The sequence below is a fragment of the Pelodiscus sinensis genome, chromosome 6 (genome assembly GCF_052426305.1).
Source record: "Pelodiscus sinensis isolate ZL-2025 chromosome 6, ASM5242630v1, whole genome shotgun sequence".
Classification (NCBI taxonomy): Eukaryota; Metazoa; Chordata; order Testudines; family Trionychidae; genus Pelodiscus; species Pelodiscus sinensis.
The window spans coordinates 83,695,314-83,712,959 of record NC_143057.1 but is presented as its reverse complement, the minus strand read 5'-3'; the positions used below and the strand labels follow the sequence as shown (position 1 = coordinate 83,712,959).

The window sequence follows — 17,646 nt, the reverse complement described above, 5'->3', positions numbered from 1 at the left end:
TACATATCATGACTGGAGTAGTTTTCATAATTTCTAATAAAAAAATGTCAGGCACTATAAACAACATTACACACTTTAATTTTATTGCAGTAATGTTACTACTACAGATCAAAAATTTTTAATGCAATCACTACACTAAAACAGAATTCTATTATTTGGTGCATCCATTGTTGCCTTTTGTTTTTCTTATTCCAGATCTTAAATTTCCTGGCTGATTTTCACATATCCCAATTATGTTTTCAAGCTTTTGAAAGTCAGACATATGTGCATGTGAATTTACATATAATATGTATCTAAAGTAGTGTAAAAGAAAGCCTCCAATTCTTTCAGAGTCTAACAAAGCTATTTATAAAATGGATATAAAAAGCAACAATCTTAACAAGCTAAATATGACAGCTGGTTCATGCAGAACTGAGACTTGTACACACCTCTGCAGAACAGAGCTGCTTTCATGCTGTAAATATATCAGCTCTGATTTCATTTGCCTAAGCAATTTTTAAAGACTGTGGGGTGTTTTTGTTCTCTAAGCAAGACAATGGCATAATTCCCTTCACCACAAACATTTCATTTATAGGGTACCTGTGTTCTCTAACAACGTCTTTGGTGTGTTGGGTCTGTTAATGATTTCTACAAGCTGGTGCAACACCATAGGAATATATGGCTGCATCTCTATACCTAAAATAGCCAAAAACAAAAATTCAGATGAAAACAACTTAAAATTATTTATCTAAATAGATCTTTATGTATAGCACTAACTCAGAATCAAAACTTCCATTTGTCATTATTTAACAAAGAATACACCTTTAAATATTTTACACTGTAAACATGCACGCTCTAAAAAGTCAGTTCTTACCCATTTGAATGGAGATTTCTCCAATTGCCCATGTAGCATTGTTGCACACAGAAATGAACTCAGGGTTTAGGTTGGTTCCCAAAATTGGCATGAAATCAGCTAGAAAGAAAACATTGTAAACTGACAGTGTGCAGAAAAGCTTCCCCACCCGCACTACAAGAAGTTATCAGTAAATGAGTTCTCAATCTAAAAATATGTAAATGCCTCACGCAGAACAGACAAGAGTTAGGAACAATCATTTTGCAACTAGTGCCTTAAATAAGTAGGTCATGAAGCCACACAATATCAGTTTGATTTGACAAAAACAAATGCAAATTTTAAAGAATTCCCAAATCAGTCCAGTAATCATTAGGAGGAAAGCTATAGGCCTCTCTATAATGGATGCTATAGCCTTTTTGCTGAGAAAGAAAGTAAGCTCTTGGCTACGCTTTTCACATTTTCAATTATTATGTGCAGATAGGCAGTAAATAAGGGGGAAAAATTTATTAGCTTTTCCATTTGCAACAGAAAGTAGCTTGTTATAAAAACAGTCTGAATATGCCAGATCAAAGATAGGGATGTAAGCGAGTAGGTAACTACTCACACTTCCCGCCCACCCCCTTGCTGCTCCTGTATCTGGACGGGAGCTGCTGCCAGAACAGCCTGTGTTTGTGGGTCAGCCTGAGCTGTCGCCAACAGGAGTTGCTTCAAGGTGGCAACCCCTGTTCACAGTGGGGAGAGGGGTGTGTCCCTCTGGACTGGGCCTGCTGAACCTGGCGCAAGCCATGGCAGAGCAAGTCTGGCTAAGTCCCAGCTCGTGCCTGGTTCGGTAGCTACCCACTGCTGAGGCTCTGCATTTTAAATGTAGTAAGAGCCAGACTGGATCTTACTACATTTAAAATGCAGAGCCACAGTGGTCCTGCGTGCCCATATCCTACTACATTTAAACAGCAGAGCTGCAGCGGAGGTAGCTCCTGGATCTGGTGCAAGCTTGGGACGGAATGCGTTCACTTATTGACTAATCGTGTAGTCAATCGAAATTGTATCGACTACATGATTAGCCAATTACCTGCCTCTTAACATCCTTAATCAAAGCTATAAAGGTACCTGAACATGATATGAAATCTGTCTGGAGAAACTCACTACCACAATTTAAATTTAAGAAAAAAGGAAAATGCAGTGTCTTTATAAAGAGTAATCTAAACAAATATAGCCATGTTATTGTTGGTACAAGGTAGTGAAAACAATTTTGCACCAGCCTGTCCAGGTATGCTTAATTCAGTCAGAGCAGGGCTGGGTAATAATTTTTGCAGGGGGGCCACTTCACAAGTTTTGGCAGTGGTTGTGGGCTACCTTTGAAGGGATGGGGCCTCAGGCAGAAGTGGGTCATTTCCTACAGGGCAGCCAGTACTGGGGCGGAGAGAGGGGGAAAAGAGGAGGCAGAGAAGGAGGAAGTGGAAGAGACTTTGCACCCTCCCCTGTCCCTAGGCCAATCAGGGCCTTGGGGCGGGGAGTACACAAAGTCTCTTGCCCTCCCCACCCTTCCAGGGGTGTGTGGCACCTAGAGGGAACTGCTAGCCATTTTTAACAGCTGGCAGTTCCCTCTGGTGCCGTGTGCCCATGGCAGGGGGAGGAGACTTTGTGGGCTCTCCTGTTCCCAAGTCTCGATTGGCCTAGGGGTGGGAGAGCGGCTGGGCAGCCGTGGGCTGGATTGGGCCCACAGACCCTATCTTGCCCACTCCTGACTCACAGGATGGCTTCTGTGAACCCAGACATCTCCTCCTACCCTAACAGCTCTCACTCCCTATTGAGGGGCACTGAATAATAGAGCAATTGTCTAGTACGGGGTGGAGAACCTAAGACCTGGGGGCCAGATGCAGCCCTTGGTTTGCCTGAATACAGTCCGAGGCTTGTTGGCTCCCCCCTAGCATTGGGGAGCCCATGCTGGCATGCCAGCTCCTCCTGCCTCCCACCATAACCCTGTAGGGCTGGAGCACATAATATCTACCAGCTTGGGCCCACCTAGGTTCTGGTGTGTGAGAGGAATGTCTTTCTGCTTCTCAGTCAGGGACCATGTTAGTGAGGGTTTTGTAGCTTCTCACTTGTGTGTGGCCACCACTTGATTTTGTGTGGGCCAGCAGCCCTCAACTGAAAAAAGGTTCCCTACTCCTGGTCTAGTAACTGATAACTGCCCATTTCTCACAACAGGCAGACTTTTTAACCACCAGGAGAATCAATCTGTTTCATGATGAAGATACCACCTTATTTTTCTTTATTTCATGAGAACTATTATATAAAAAAGAAACATACCTATGCAAGGCTTAACATGCTGAAAACATGCCTTTGTCAGGTCACCTAGCAAGGCAAAAGAGCTCTGTCGTACTTCTGGCATTTTATCCTACAAACCAAAAGAAAATAAAAAAGCCAAAAGTAGAAGAAAAAGTCAATTACCACTACACTTATTTTAAAAATATCCCAGGATTTAAAAAAAAAAAAAAAAATCTTCTCACCTGCATACATTGGTACATTAGTGTCAAGATATTACTACGAGCCACTAGCTGTTCAATGTTTCCTCCAAGTCCTTCAGCTAAGCCACTGAGTAAATCAAGAGCCACAATCATGAAGTCTTTATCTGGTGCCTCATATTGGTCTGGCTGAGCATTATGCAACTGTAATAAAACACTGGTTAAAACCCCCCTTCAATGTAACACATTAATTATCTCTATGCTATGCATGCAAATCAAGAATTGGTTTATGTTTTGTAACGTCAGCCAGATGTTGTTGATGGGTATGCTATAAATCCCACTGTAATACAAACGCAGTCACATACTAAACACATCTACAAATCCCAGGAATAACAACAGAAAAATACCATGGCTTGTGCAAGAGTCTTCTGTACCAGGTTTACACAACGCTGATACACAGGTTCACAGTATGGAAGGAAGCCAGATTGCAAGGCAGTGGCAACCGAAGACAGGCACTAGAATAAAAAAGCAATATATGCATGATGAAGAAAACACACTTTTTCTTTCACTAGGTCTTACTTCAATGTAAAGAGAAAAGAACCCCCCTCCCCTCCCAACATTTTGGGTAGATGCTATTTCAGACAATATTATAACATGCTGCCACTATGGAAAACCTGGGAATAGGAGTGTGCCAGGTTTTGAAAGGGAATATTCAGTACACAGGGAATGGCTGACAGTGTCCCACTGGGAACACCTCCAAGGCTGTGCTATGAGAGCAAAATTATGGGAATAAAAGATGGGCAATAAAATGTGATGAGAAGCACATAAGGACCTCAACAAAACTTACCTAAAATCTTTGCCCTGGGAGGAGAGATTCCTAAATGGTTCTCTTTTTAATCACAGAAAGGGGAAGATTAGCTCTTTCCAGCCGAAATTAAGAAGTTATGCAGAAATGGCTTTTTACATAATTAACATTTTAATACTATGCTTAATCTTTACAGTCATCCCCAATATGAAGTATTTTCAATAGAGGGAATCATTCTTGTAGGAGTTTATGCAAAATCATAATTCAGATCCTTAAAAGATTTTCACAGTAAAATCAAGACTGCTTTATATTAAAGACACATGTATAATACAATAGAGATGTGAATGACTAGTCGACTATCCGTTTCCCCCCCTTGCTGCCTTTATCAGAAAGAGGCAGAGGGGGCAGAGAAGAGGGGGTGCCTCCAAGCAGCAGCACTGCATGGAGCCCAGGACCAGACCCTGCGCTCCATGGGGCGCTGCTGCTTTGAAATGCCACATGCAGACTGGAGCCAGCTGGGGAGTTCCCCACAGCACTTTCACCTTTAAAGTGTAGCAACAGGACTGTTGCTACACTTCAAAGGCAGAGGTGCCCTTACCAACTAATCGAATAGTGGATGCAAATTGCATTGACTATTCGATTAGCTGATTAATCTAAATTTAACATTCCTATAATACAAAATCAAGTTAGAAAAAGAAGAAAAAAAAACTTTGTAACATTTACCTCTAACAAAGGGAAGAGATCTTTATCCTCATCCTTTAACATGTTCCATTTTTGGATTAGTGGAGGCATTAGCATCTGAATATATTCCTATTTATAGTGAGGAAAAATATTGTTTGTTAATTCCAAAATACCCAAAGCTTTCTACCTCAGCCCTGATCATTAACATTTCACATTTTCTCTTTTACAAAAAAGGTCCATCAATGGTGGTAGCAAATGTAAACAACTCTCTCTCCTGCATGACTATTAATAACATTTCATAATGAGTTCACAGTTTGAGATTTCTTAGATCAGATATTTTGAATCAATGTATTAATAAAGCTTGTTTTTTAACCACTATATACAGGCAGTCCCTGAGTTACGCGGATCCGATTTACGTCGGATCTGTACTTACGAACGGGGCTTTTCTCGCCCCGGAGGACGCGGATGGCGGGACCACCCAGACACGCAGCGGTCCCGCTGCCCGCGTCCTCCAGGGCGAGAAAAGCTGCTTCGCGTCTCCCTGGTCTGCTGCCCCTCCCCCCCGACTCTATCTTGCCCACTCTGGGGTTCCAGAGACTTCTATACAGATTATTTAAATTAATATTTCTGGGACTCAGTACTCAGTCTAGTGGATATGCTTAGTTTTTCAGTTATCAAACTGTGGATATGTGTCTCCAGAGATAACATGCTTGTTAATAGCAAAAATATTTTAAATAAATATATAGAGGTAAGAAATAACAGACCTCAACCCTATTTTCCCCTCCGCAAATTTGTGTAGACAAAGACAAACCCTTATCTCTCTAAAAAGTACAAAGTTTCAAAAAGTTCAATGAATTGTTGGGACAAAGTAGATCTGGAGAAGGAGAAGAAGTCTGGATATCAATGTGAGACGAGAGGGACAGGCAGAAAAGTCTTGAGGTCTTTCTGAGCGTAGCCTTCATTGATTTTGAGATCTACCATATCATTCTCTCACTAGAAGGAAAAACCTATAATGGCAGCAGGCTGTAAGAGACCCAGTTTGGGAATATTTTAATGAAGTTCCTCTATCTTGAGTAAGACAGGCATGCATGCAAAATGCAAATAGTGCAACAAAGAAACGCAAGAGACCCAGTTGTCCAAATGAAACATCTTCTGGGGCTCTAGGGGTAGTGGAATTTGTGGGCCCCTCTACACTCTGAGGTGAGGCCAAACACGAGTGATCCAGTGTGCCAGTGAGTGGGATATGGATGGGGTGTAAAATCTGTGTGGAAAACAGGGGATGGCGGCAGGGCACTTGTGGGACCCTGGACCGGTGGGAAGGAGGGGCCGACAACGATAGACAGCTCAGCTGGTACCTGCGGATCCCACGGCTCTGAGCCAGGTCCAGGTTTCCCCTGTGGGGGGTCCCACGGCTCTGCTTTCTCCCTCCCCAAACAGCTGGCGCGTTTCTTGAAAAGACGGGTCTGTTGCGCCACTGGGGACTTCCCTCACCCTGCTTCCTTCCTGCATGTGGGGGAGGAGGGTATGAGTCCTGGGACCGCGCCAGCTCCAACTGCTCAGGCAACACACCCTGCTCCTCCGCTCCCCATGGCAGCCACATGCTGCTTGAGCAGTTGGAGCTGGCACGGTCCCGGGACTCCTACTCCCCTCCCCTATCCCACGCGCAAGCAGGAAGCAGGGGGAAGGAAGACCCCGGCAACATGACAGACCCAGTGTTCCAGGAAACACACCAGCTGTTTGGAGGAGGGGAAGTAGCGGATGTGCTTCCTGAGACACCGGCTCTGGACTCTCCTCCCCCAACCTCCATGCCGCAGGAAGTTGGTGCTATCTGCATTTTTGCAGGATGTAGTGACAGCGTGGGCTCTTTCTTGGGGTGGGGAGGGGTAGGGGGCTGTGTTGCCTTGTGGCCCCCTTGGAATTTCTTCCTACCCCTGAGTTTGGGAACCGATGATCTAGATGATGCTTCATCCTGCTGTGAGGGCAGGGGACTGGATTTGATGACCTCTTAAGATCTCTTCCAGTTCTAGTGTTCTATGGTCTATGTTACTGATTGATGTTTTAAAAGAATGCAGGCTAAGCACAATGCAGAGTATGGTTTAATATGTCAAGATTCTCATTAAGGTCCCCACCTACTCAAAAGTAGTACAATAGGAGTTGCAGTTGTATAGGGATCTGATCTGATTTTTTTTTTTAAACAAAAACAAAGGATTCAAATAGGGGAGAGGGGTTGAATGACACAAAAGTCGTTCCAAAGATCTTGTTCCAAAGGTCCTGTTCCAAAGTTAAAAAAATTCAATATAGCCAACTCAGTAATCCAAGTGACTCCTTTAAGCGGTGTCAAAGAAAGGTCTGGATTTTTTTTGATTATACAGATTTCAATAAAAATTTACTTTAAGATCTTATGCACTGTAGTGTAGGCTATTCACAATGTACTATTCCACTATGACAGTAGTCTATACATAATATAAATGATACTTACTGGTTTGTTTAGATGATGTCCTACAGAATCTGCTAAAGTTCCTATGGCATCATAAAGGATGAGAAGATTTTTATGCTGGTATTTACTAAATGCAAAGACTAGAGTGTCAAGTATATATGCTAGGTAAGGAACAAGCTCTGTACAAGCCTCCTCTTCCAGAGTAGCAAAGGCACTAAGAAGCAAAACAAAAAGATCAATTGTTAAGTCAATATAATTAACAAGGTACTATTTCCATTTAGGGTGTAGATATGATTTCCCGCTTAAAATTATATACTCCCCCCTAATTAATTAAATAAGGACTAGTGTGGAAAAAAAAAAAAAAAGATTAATGTTGCCACAACAGTGAAAGCATCTGGAGAGGCTAATCAACCCATATACCTAGCATCTCTGATGGGTGCACATTGGGGCAGCTAGGTCCTTCCATTATCCCAGATACACTGTTTTTAGCAGACTAGCTCAACGATAACTAGTGTATACCTCAAACTGGGAAACATACTACCATTCCTAAGTGCAGACTTATCCTTAGATAAACAAACAGTCTGTCTGCCCCTTAAAAATTATTTTGAAATGTGTTTCTAAAATTGATATCTACAAAAACAAATCTTTCAACCAAAAGTTTCAGCTGACCCAATTTTAACAACTCTGGAGAACATAAACATCAGACACATTCTCTTAAAGCCTACCATACATATGAGGAAAACTAGAAGTACTATTACAAATTTAGCTACAATAAGTTAACTGAAGCAACAGAAATTATGTGAAAACTGTTCATTAATGCAGATACATAATGGTGTATTTATTTGTCATGTACCAGTATCTAGACGCCCCTAGTCCACTGTGCCCCACTGTTTCTAAATCTAATGATGAGGCAGTCCCTGTCCCCAAGAGCTCATGATAAAAAACAAAATGGATATTAAAAAAAAAAAAAAAAAAAAACCACAGATGTGGAGAGCAGAGGGAACAGATTTTTCCACCATAGGCTCAATCTATGTAAGACCATGCTGGTTTATATTTTTACTTGCAAACCATCATTAGGACAACTTTCCACTGTCTGATTCCATGAAATCATCCAGCTTTCCCAGTTAAGCCTTTATTACTGCCCTTGGTCCTCACAGATTACAGGCATCTGAGCTCTAATTAACTGTACATTTTATCATTGCCAATTTGGGGTTACTTGTACTTTATGGTGTGTTTGTGTGTTAAGGGCTTATGAAGTGGACATTCTGAGGTCAGGAAGTTCCTTCTCCTATAAAGAATGGAAAGCTATCCCTGAAGGAGGGCAGGGAGAGAGTATTTTAAATAAGCACCAGATCAAGTTGGCTGAATAAATGGCTAGGTTTTGGGAGATAAAAAGAAAAAATATTTAACAAGTTTTGTACTTGTAAATATTTTGCTATAATATGTTGTGTCTGTTTACCATTGTCTATGTTGCAACAGTAAGCACTTTTGCACAAGAATAGAGCCTAGCACAATGGGGCTCTGGATCCTTGCTAGGGAAACCAGTTTCAGTATAGGCCTGAGTGCAAAAACTTATACAAAGTTGCCCATTTTGAGGCATAATTTTTAGTTTTTAAAAATCAAGTTACATTATTACACACCCTCTCAAGACCTCCCATCCTGGCTCCTTCCTGCAAGAGTTGTGACCCACAATTTCCTAAGTTAAACCTATTTACATAATTCTATTATAGCATCAGTAGTCTTCCATTTTTATTGTCACAGATCTTGCACATGCAAGAACTCAAATCTGTAACAAAGTTAGTCTTCACTTTTAAGGCAACATCGAAATTACTATGTAACATTGAAAATCAGGTACTGCAGACAGACTTTCCCTTGTAATAAAGTTCTTTAGTGAAGTAATCAAACACATTTAGAAATCAAACTGGACATCACTTAATGAACTAAAATCACCAAGAAAGACTTTCAAACCCTAACACATCTGAGGTAAAGTTTATTATACAGAGAAAATATGTTTAAAATAATTTAGATTATATTAAAAATGTATAGTATTTATTCTATATAAACCAAATACAGCAGACAATTTTCTGTTTTGGCTTGGACTTACCTGCAGGCAGCTTCTTGTACTCTCTTGTTGCTATCAAGGATACGTTTTAGCAACTCTGTCATTAATGGCTTCAAGTACGTGTCTGGGGGTTGACTAACTACCCAGTGTGCATAGCGACTAAGAGTCCAGCATGTAATGGAGCGCACAAGAGCCTTTTTATCAGAGAGGCACTGAACAAGGTGAGGGATTAGTTCAGGAAGATATGGAATCATACCCTGCATGCAACCTACAAACACAAAAATATGTAATATAAAATACTGCTGTTAGAAAGGCTTAAAGTAACTGGCTTAATACTTCCTCTTACCGAGACATTGTGAAAGATGCCAAAGAGACTACATTTTATCAATATGCAGTCAAACTTATCAAGCAAATAAGTTTACCGACTTCATTTTGATCCCTGAAAGGTCTTGCTATCTATACCACAACAATTTATTACTTTTTGCAACTAATTAATCCATTTTTACCCAAAGTTAGCAGTATCTTCCACAGTTCCCATGGTATTCAAAAGCCTTTGTAAAACTACTCTTAGCATACCAACACATCTGCTTAATAAAATTAGTTTGCATTAGCTCACTTCTGTTTGATAAAACACAGACGCTAATCAGTTTTTAGAATATGGGCTGTGGTTTCCCTGAGGCTCTTTATCATTAATACTGCCAGTTTCCTGTGTTAGGGGGAGCTAGGGTGTACTACTCCCTCCATAGGGAGTAGACAAGATCAATGCCACAACATGCTGTACAAAAAAGGAATGATGAATGAATGGAGTAGGCATTTATCCAAGACACTCTTGACAAAAAGAGATACACATATTAAAAAAAGTTGTTGTTAGACAATACAACTCAGAATTGGGTGAAAATTCTGGACAAATAGTTTATTTACCAAAACTGCATTTCAGCATTGACTAAAACCTGTTTGTGAAATTGACATGAATTCCTCAAATAGTTTAATCTAAAATAAATAAATAGGAGACCACTAGATGATGGTCACTCTCTCTGACTCTGGCCCAATTTACATTTAAGTATTTAAATGGAAGAGAATAGCTTCAATAGGACATAGACCCAGGGAAATATAATGAGGGCTAAAGGGGGTGGAGATAGCCCTATTGAGGAGTAAGATCTGAACATGGGAGAAGGGCTGAACCCAGGCTAGAGGTATTTCTAGCCTGCAAAAGGAATACTGAGTTTTTAAGCTGCAGTCAAGTGCCGCTGGCCCAAGAATCTCTGAAAACTGCCTAAACAATTAGGATGAGAATTTGCTACCTCACACCCAATCTCTTTAGAATATTTAGACTGTGATCAATCGTTAATCTGTTTTGATTTATTTACTACCCCTCTAAAGCGCTTAAAATCTCTCTTGTAGTTAATACATTTATTTTTTATTTGTCTAAAACCAGTGTATGGAAGTCCTAACGTAGGGTCAGAAAACTGTGTATATTCCTCTCCACATTGAGGGAGGGGGCAAATTTTAATAAGCTTGAACTGTAGATCTTTGTGCTACACAAGATGGATAAATTTGATTTTACCCTCCTAAGGGTAAACTACCCTAGCTGTAGAGCCTTCCCATGCAGAGACCAGTCAGAAAGCCTGCTTACATGTCACTACAGAGGGGTATGTCCCCAGCTGTATATGAGTAAAAGAAAGAGCATGTCTGCAGCTTGCCACAGTATTACAAAGTGGGTGGGAGCCAGGATAGTGAATCAAGGAGCTCAGTCAGGGACAACCTGCTTGGAACCAGTCATATCTCCTCCAGTGATTTTTGTCAGTCGAGTTTTCAAATTTTCTTTGAGTTTAATTGAAAAAGAAAGAATGGTCACAAATGGTCCAAAAAAGCTATTAATTTCAGGCTAAGCTAAATGTTTAATGTGGAAAACACTGTTACCTACCTTTTCTAATTGTTGTTCTTCGAGATGTGTTGATCATGTCCATTCCATTCTAACCCTTATTAATATCCACAGGGTTGCCTGTGGTGCCCTCTTGACTGTCACACTCATGCCTCAGTATATTAGGTGCCACCAGACGTATGCCCTCTCACTTCCTTCTTGCCATCAACCCCCAGGAGACGGACGGCATGCAGGCTGAGTAATGGAATGGACATGAGCAGCACATTTTGAACAGTTACCAACAACATGTAGCCAGTTTTTCTTCAAGTGCTTATTCATGTCAATCCCATTCTAATACCATGGTTCTGGGACCGCAAGTCTGACCAGAGAGGAAGCTGTAGCAGGGTGGTTAAGGAGAATAAGTTTTCCGCCTCCTCCTAACAATCTTTGAGGTACTTAAAAGCTATTGTGTCCCCTCTGTCCTCCCTTTTCGAAACTAAACAAACCCAATTCTTTCAATCTTCCCCTCATATGTCATGTTTTCTAGAGCTTCAAAGAGTTTTGTTGCTTCTCTCTGGACTTTTCCCAAATGCCCCAACATTTCCTGTAATGTAGTGCCTAGAACTGGGCATAATACTCCAGTTGAGGCCTAATCAGCAGCAGTAGAGCAGAAGAATTACTTCTTGTGTTACTTCCTTAATACATCCCAGAATGTTTGCCACCCTTTTTTTGGTATTGAATTTCATTCTATTCACCTAAGACCATTGCTTCAGCTTCTCCAGACCATTTTGAATTACAATCCTATATTTTGCCATTTTGTTCACAATCACTTAGTTTGGTGAGATATTTTTGAAACTCTTCACAGTCTGCTTTGGTCTTAACTATCTTGAGCCGTTTGGTATCAACTGCAAATTTTGCCACCTCACTGTTTACCCCTCTCTCTAGATCTTTTATAAATAAGTTGAATAGGATGGGTCTCAGGATAGACCGTTGGGGGACCCCACTAGTTACCTCTCCATTTTGAAAACTTACCATTTATTCCTACCCTGTATTTCCTGTCTTTTAACCAGTTATCAATCCATTAAAGGACCTTCCCTCTTATCCCAAGATAGGTTACTTTATTCAAGGGCCTTTGGTGAGGGACCTTGTAGAAGGCTTTCTAGAAATCTAAGTATACTAAATCCACTGGATCCCCCTTCTCCACATGTTTGTTGACCCCCTCAAAGAACTCTAGCAGATTAGTAAGGCATGATTTCCCTTTACAGACACCATGTTGACTTCCTCCAACAAATTATGTTAATCTGTGTGTCTGAATTTTATTCTTTACTATAGTTTCAACTAATTTGCCCAGTACTGACATTAGACTTACCAGTCTAATTGCCTGGATCACCTATAGAGCCCTTTTAAAATATTGGAGTTGAATTAGCTATCTTCCAGTCATTAGGTACAGAAGCTGATTTTAAGGATAGGTTACAAACCACAGTTAATAGTTCTGCATTTTCATATTTGACTTTTCAGAACTCTTAGATGAATGCCATATGGTTCTGGTGACTTGTTACTGTTAAGTTTATCAATTTGTTCCAATTTGTCCTTTGTGGTCATCTTTCTTCTACTGTATTTGTAGAACATTTTCTTGTTGCCCTTTAGTCTCTAGCTAGTCTGAGCTTTTGTGCCTTGGCCTTACTAATTTTGCCCCTACATACTCACGTTATTTGTTTCTATTCATCCTTTGTAATTTGGCTTAGTTTCTTCTTTGTAGGATTTTTATTTTTATATCATTGAAGATCTCCTGGTTAAGCCAATGTGGTCTCTTGTCATCCTTCTGATCTTTCCTATGCAGAATACTCGTTTGCTCTAGCACCCTTAATAGTGTCTGTTTGGAAGATTGCCATCTGTCTTCAGGGTTTTTTCTTCTTCTTCTATTAGGGTACGTCTAGACTACATGCCTCTGTCGCCAGAGGCATGCAGATTAGGCTACCAGACATAGTAAAATGAAGCGGCGATTTAAATAATCGCCGCTTCATTTACATTTACATGGCTGCCGCGCTGAGCCGACAAACGGCTGATCGGCTGTTTGTCGGCTCAGCGCGATAGTCTGGACGCGTGGGTGTCGACATCAAAGGTATTTGTCGACCACTCAGGTATGCCTCCCAGGTGGTGGTCGACATACCTGGGTGGTCGACAAATACCTTTGATGTCGACACCCGCGCGTCCAGACTATCGCGCTGAGCCGAGAAACAGCCGATCAGCCGTTTGTCGGCTCAGCGCGGCAGCCATGTAAATGTAAATGAAGCGGCGATTATTTAAATCGCCGCTTCATTTTACTATGTCTGGTAGCCTAATCTGCATGCCTCTGGCGACAGAGGCATGTAGTCTAGACGTACCCTTAGTCTTGCATCACGTGGGACCTTGCCTACCAACTGCCTGAGTTTATCAATGGGCCTTCTTGAAATCTACTATCTTTATTTTGTTGCTTTCCCTCCTACCATTCCTTAGAATCTTGAACTCTCATTTTATGATCACTTTCACCAAAGCTGCCTTCCACTTTCAAATTCTCAACCAATTCTTCCCTATTTCTTAAAATCAAATCTAGAACAGCTTTTCCCGTAATAACTTTCTCCACCTTCTGAAATATAAAGTTATCTCCAATACATTCCAAGAACTTGTTGGATAATCTGTGCCTGGCTGTATTATTTTCCCAGTAGATGCCTAGATATTTGCAGTCCCCCATCACTGCCAAGTCCTGTTATTTTGGATAATGTTTTTAGTTTTAAAAAAGCCTCATGCACATCTTTCTGGTTCAACAATCTGGAGTAGATCCCTACTATGACATCACCTCTGGCTTTTTACCCCCTTTATTCTTACCCAGAAACTTTTACAGAGTTTGTTTCCTAGGTCCATGTCAACTTCAGGCCAAGTATACATATTTTTAAAATATAAGGCAACATCTCTTCCTTTTTTCTTACCTGTCTTTCCTGAGAAAGCTGTACCTTTCTATACCAACATTCCAGTCACACGTATTATGCCACTATGTCTGTGACAAATACTATGATACAATTTATTATTTACTAACATTGAGTTCTTGCTTATTCCTCATGTGTCTCACATTATTATACAGACATCTAAGATACTGATTTCATTTCACCCCTCAATTCTGTCTTCTCTCTCCTTTAACCCTTCTATTAGAGCCCATGTTCCCTCCAATTTCTGACCCTTCTCCCAGGTCTTCATGTTTGACTTACCTGTGGGCTTTGGTCCCCTACCTCCTTCAAACTTAGTTTAAAGCACTCCTAAGTTAGCCTATATGCATCATCCAAATATGCTCTTCCCCTTTCTCAACAGGTGTACCCTATCTCTGCTTAGCAGTCCTTCTTTCTGGAACAGCATCCTGTGGTCAAGGAAGCCAAAGACACCATCTTTGCAGGTAGCATACACCACCAGATCTCTCTTGCATGTCTCTACCTGAGCCCCTACTCTTGACCAGGAGGACTATGGAGAACACTACCTCCCTGAATTTTCTGTCAGGACCTGCACCAACTTTCTCTTCATGTGGGACAGGAAAACCTGGCAGGTCAGTCAAACCACTTTGAGCTCCCTGATGTTTATATGAAGGAACAGTTTATTCTGCAATCAGTGACCTTGCATACTGAGTTCATCCAGGTGGGTTCCTCTGTCTAGGTCTGAAGTGTTGGAAACCAGGCTCAGTAACAGTCATAAGACCACAAAAGGAACTCCCTAAAACAGCGATTTAGGGATCAATCACCAACTCAGGGATGAAGAGATGTGAACTGACACCTTGACTATCCAATCTATATACAAATATGTTGGGGATGTAGACAGAGGCCAAAAATGCTCAGAGTGACTAGATGGAGCTGTGCATGCTGGACAACGTAAGTACATGTAGTCTAACAATCACAAGCAGTTGCGAGCAAGTAGTTTTTCACACAGGAGATCAAGTCCAACATGTCCTGAAAACCATCCACGAGAAGGAAGCCTCTAGTTCATATGGTGTTGAGAGCCACCCCAATGAACTCTATTCATTTCACTAGCCATAAGGTGGATTTCTTTTATCAACAGGCTAAGGTCGCAGCAGATGGAAGGAACCAGATCAAGGCTCCTCGGCATCTATTCCTGAGATCTGCCTTCGATGAGCTAATCGTCAAGTTATGGATAGACCTGAACCCATCAACACCTCAGGTAAGCATCTCAGAATGGTGCCATTCATCTTACCAAAGAGCAACACCTTGAATCAAGATCAAGATCAGTGCCCACACACCTTAGAAAAAAAATCAAGGAATCATTTGTGACCTTGGAAGACAGATATATGGAAATAAGTGCCCTTCAGGTTGAAAGCAGAGTATATCTCTGGGACCCTGGAAGGGGCAGATAAAAGCTAGGGACACCATGAGGAACTAACTTTCTGAAGGAGTTGAAGTGCTGCAGGTCCAGAATAAATCTTATGCCCCCTTTCACTTTCAGGGACCTCTTCCACCATCCCAGCTGTATGATGAAGAATCAGCGCCCAGTGTCCAAGGAGGGGCCAACAAAGCTTGTGTTTGACAGCTAACCAACATTGCACGAGATCTGTGCCTCAAGTACACGGCTCAGTACCATAGAGACCACTCCTTCTGGGACACAGCTGTCTCCTCAGCACAGATCCCAGACAGGATGATGATCAGTGATGGAGATAAAATGACCAACACCTTCTTCTAGGCAACTAACATCAAGAGGGTGCTGGTGACCTAAGATGTCCCACAGAAGATGGAGACTGGTAGTGGCACTGGTAGAGGCCTGTGCTCTCTAGGAGCTGGCCGAGTCTTGGAAGGTGTCAGCACTGCTACCAGTGGAGTCTCCTACTGCTTTCTGGAGTCAGTGGCAGATCCTTCAGAGTGAAGTCCCTATCTGACTGTGGGCTCCATTTGTTGTGGGCTAGTGACCTAATCTGAGTCCTTTGTCTTTCTTGCTTGATGTTAAGGAGTTGCTCTTCTTGGGCACCAGAGATGGGGAGTGATGCAAGGGGAAGCCTTGTTCCAGGGTGCACTGCACACTAAGGCAGAAGTGCTAGTGGAAGAGTCCAGCCAGTAAGGCTCAGACACCAAGTGAAGAGCAGCCTCCATGAGAGGCACTCTCAAACAGATGTGTCTCTCACTCTGAGTTCTGGGATAAAAGTTCTTGCAGATGTGATACTTGTCCTTCATATGCAATTGTCCCCAGAATGGGAAGTACCTGCTATCAGGTTCACGAATAGGTATAGGCATGTTGCAATCAGAGCAGAGACTGGAATGCTCTACCTAGGGCAAAGTCCCCACTAGGACTCTTATTATTTACTAACTACTGTTAAAAAAAAATTGTACCCACCCATGCTATTTACAAGCCCTTAAGGCTCAAAGACTGAAATAGACTAACTTGCTGGGTAAGGGAAAGGTACTCCAACTAACCACCATTGTTAAGAAGGAACTGAGAGGGCAGAGGACTGGCAGCACCTAATATACCAAGGCCTGAGCATGGCACTCAAGTAGGTGCCACAGTCAACACTACAGATACCGCTAAGGCAAAAATCTCTGATGGTGCATACAACTAGAATGGAATCAACATGAGGAAGCACTCGAAGAACAAAGTTTTGACAACACAGATACACTAGTACTTTATAGCCCAAAGATACTGGACTACTAAACACTTGGGAATACTAATAAGCTTTCCTAAGGCTTAAACCTGAAAAAGTAATCAAATCAGATAGGCACCTTAGAGACTAACAAAATATTTACAATCATGCACTTTTGTGGGTAAAACCCATTTAATCAGATGAAATTAATTTCTAAGGTGCTACAGGACCTTTCGTTTTCAAAGTTATAGACTAAAACAGCTCAAATCAGAGGGGGAAAGATTCCAATCTTCGCAAAGAGCTGGCCAAATTGAACTGTCAACTGAAATATACAAAGCAAGGCATAATCAACTCAAACTTTTCAGACAATGAGAAGCTAACTCTCATAGTAGCTTATTTTGTTTAGCGTTTTTGGTTCAATTTTTTCAACCCTCCTCCCCCGCAATATTAAGGGCAAACACATGCTTCTACAATTGTCCTCCAGTTCTACAGAAATTAAGTTAAGAATTTGTCAGTATTCCTAACTTGCAGACCTAGTATTCAAAAAGAAAAAGATTTGTTACAAATACAGTTTTCAAAACAAAAATTAAGAACAAAATATAGTTATACTGGGTCAGACCTATGGTCCATCTAACTCAGTACCCCATCTTCTGACAGTAGCCAATGCCAGGTGCTTCAGAAGGCATAAATGGAACAGCCTTTCTCCCTGCCTCCCCCCCCCAAAAAAACCCAAACCTCAAGTGTTCCACCCTGTCCACCTGTCCTGTACCAGCTTCTGGGCTAGGGACACTCACAACATGGAGTGGGAGCCAAGATGGTCCAGGGATAATAGTTATTGATGGACTTATCGCCCATGACCTTTATCTTTTTGGAACCCAGTTATACTTTTGGTCTTCACTAC

The 17,646-nt window shown here is 41.5% G+C and overlaps 1 protein-coding gene across 3 annotated transcripts in view; it reads right to left on the bottom strand.

The window, feature by feature from the left end:
* The window catches only part of TNPO1 (transportin 1), a 197,764-nt gene that overhangs the window by 29,459 nt on the left and 150,659 nt on the right, over positions 1-17,646 (bottom strand). For all 3 annotated transcript variants that reach the window (XM_006124293.5, XM_025185277.3, XM_006124294.5), the window contains exons 13-20: positions 9,325-9,550; positions 7,263-7,434; positions 4,826-4,912; positions 3,705-3,812; positions 3,343-3,501; positions 3,143-3,230; positions 854-952; positions 580-675 (exon numbers count right to left, since the gene is read on the bottom strand). In XM_006124293.5, coding sequence (XP_006124355.1) covers positions 580-675; positions 854-952; positions 3,143-3,230; positions 3,343-3,501; positions 3,705-3,812; positions 4,826-4,912; positions 7,263-7,434; positions 9,325-9,550 — 1,035 coding nt within the window. The remainder of the gene's footprint in view (positions 1-579; positions 676-853; positions 953-3,142; positions 3,231-3,342; positions 3,502-3,704; positions 3,813-4,825; positions 4,913-7,262; positions 7,435-9,324; positions 9,551-17,646) is intronic.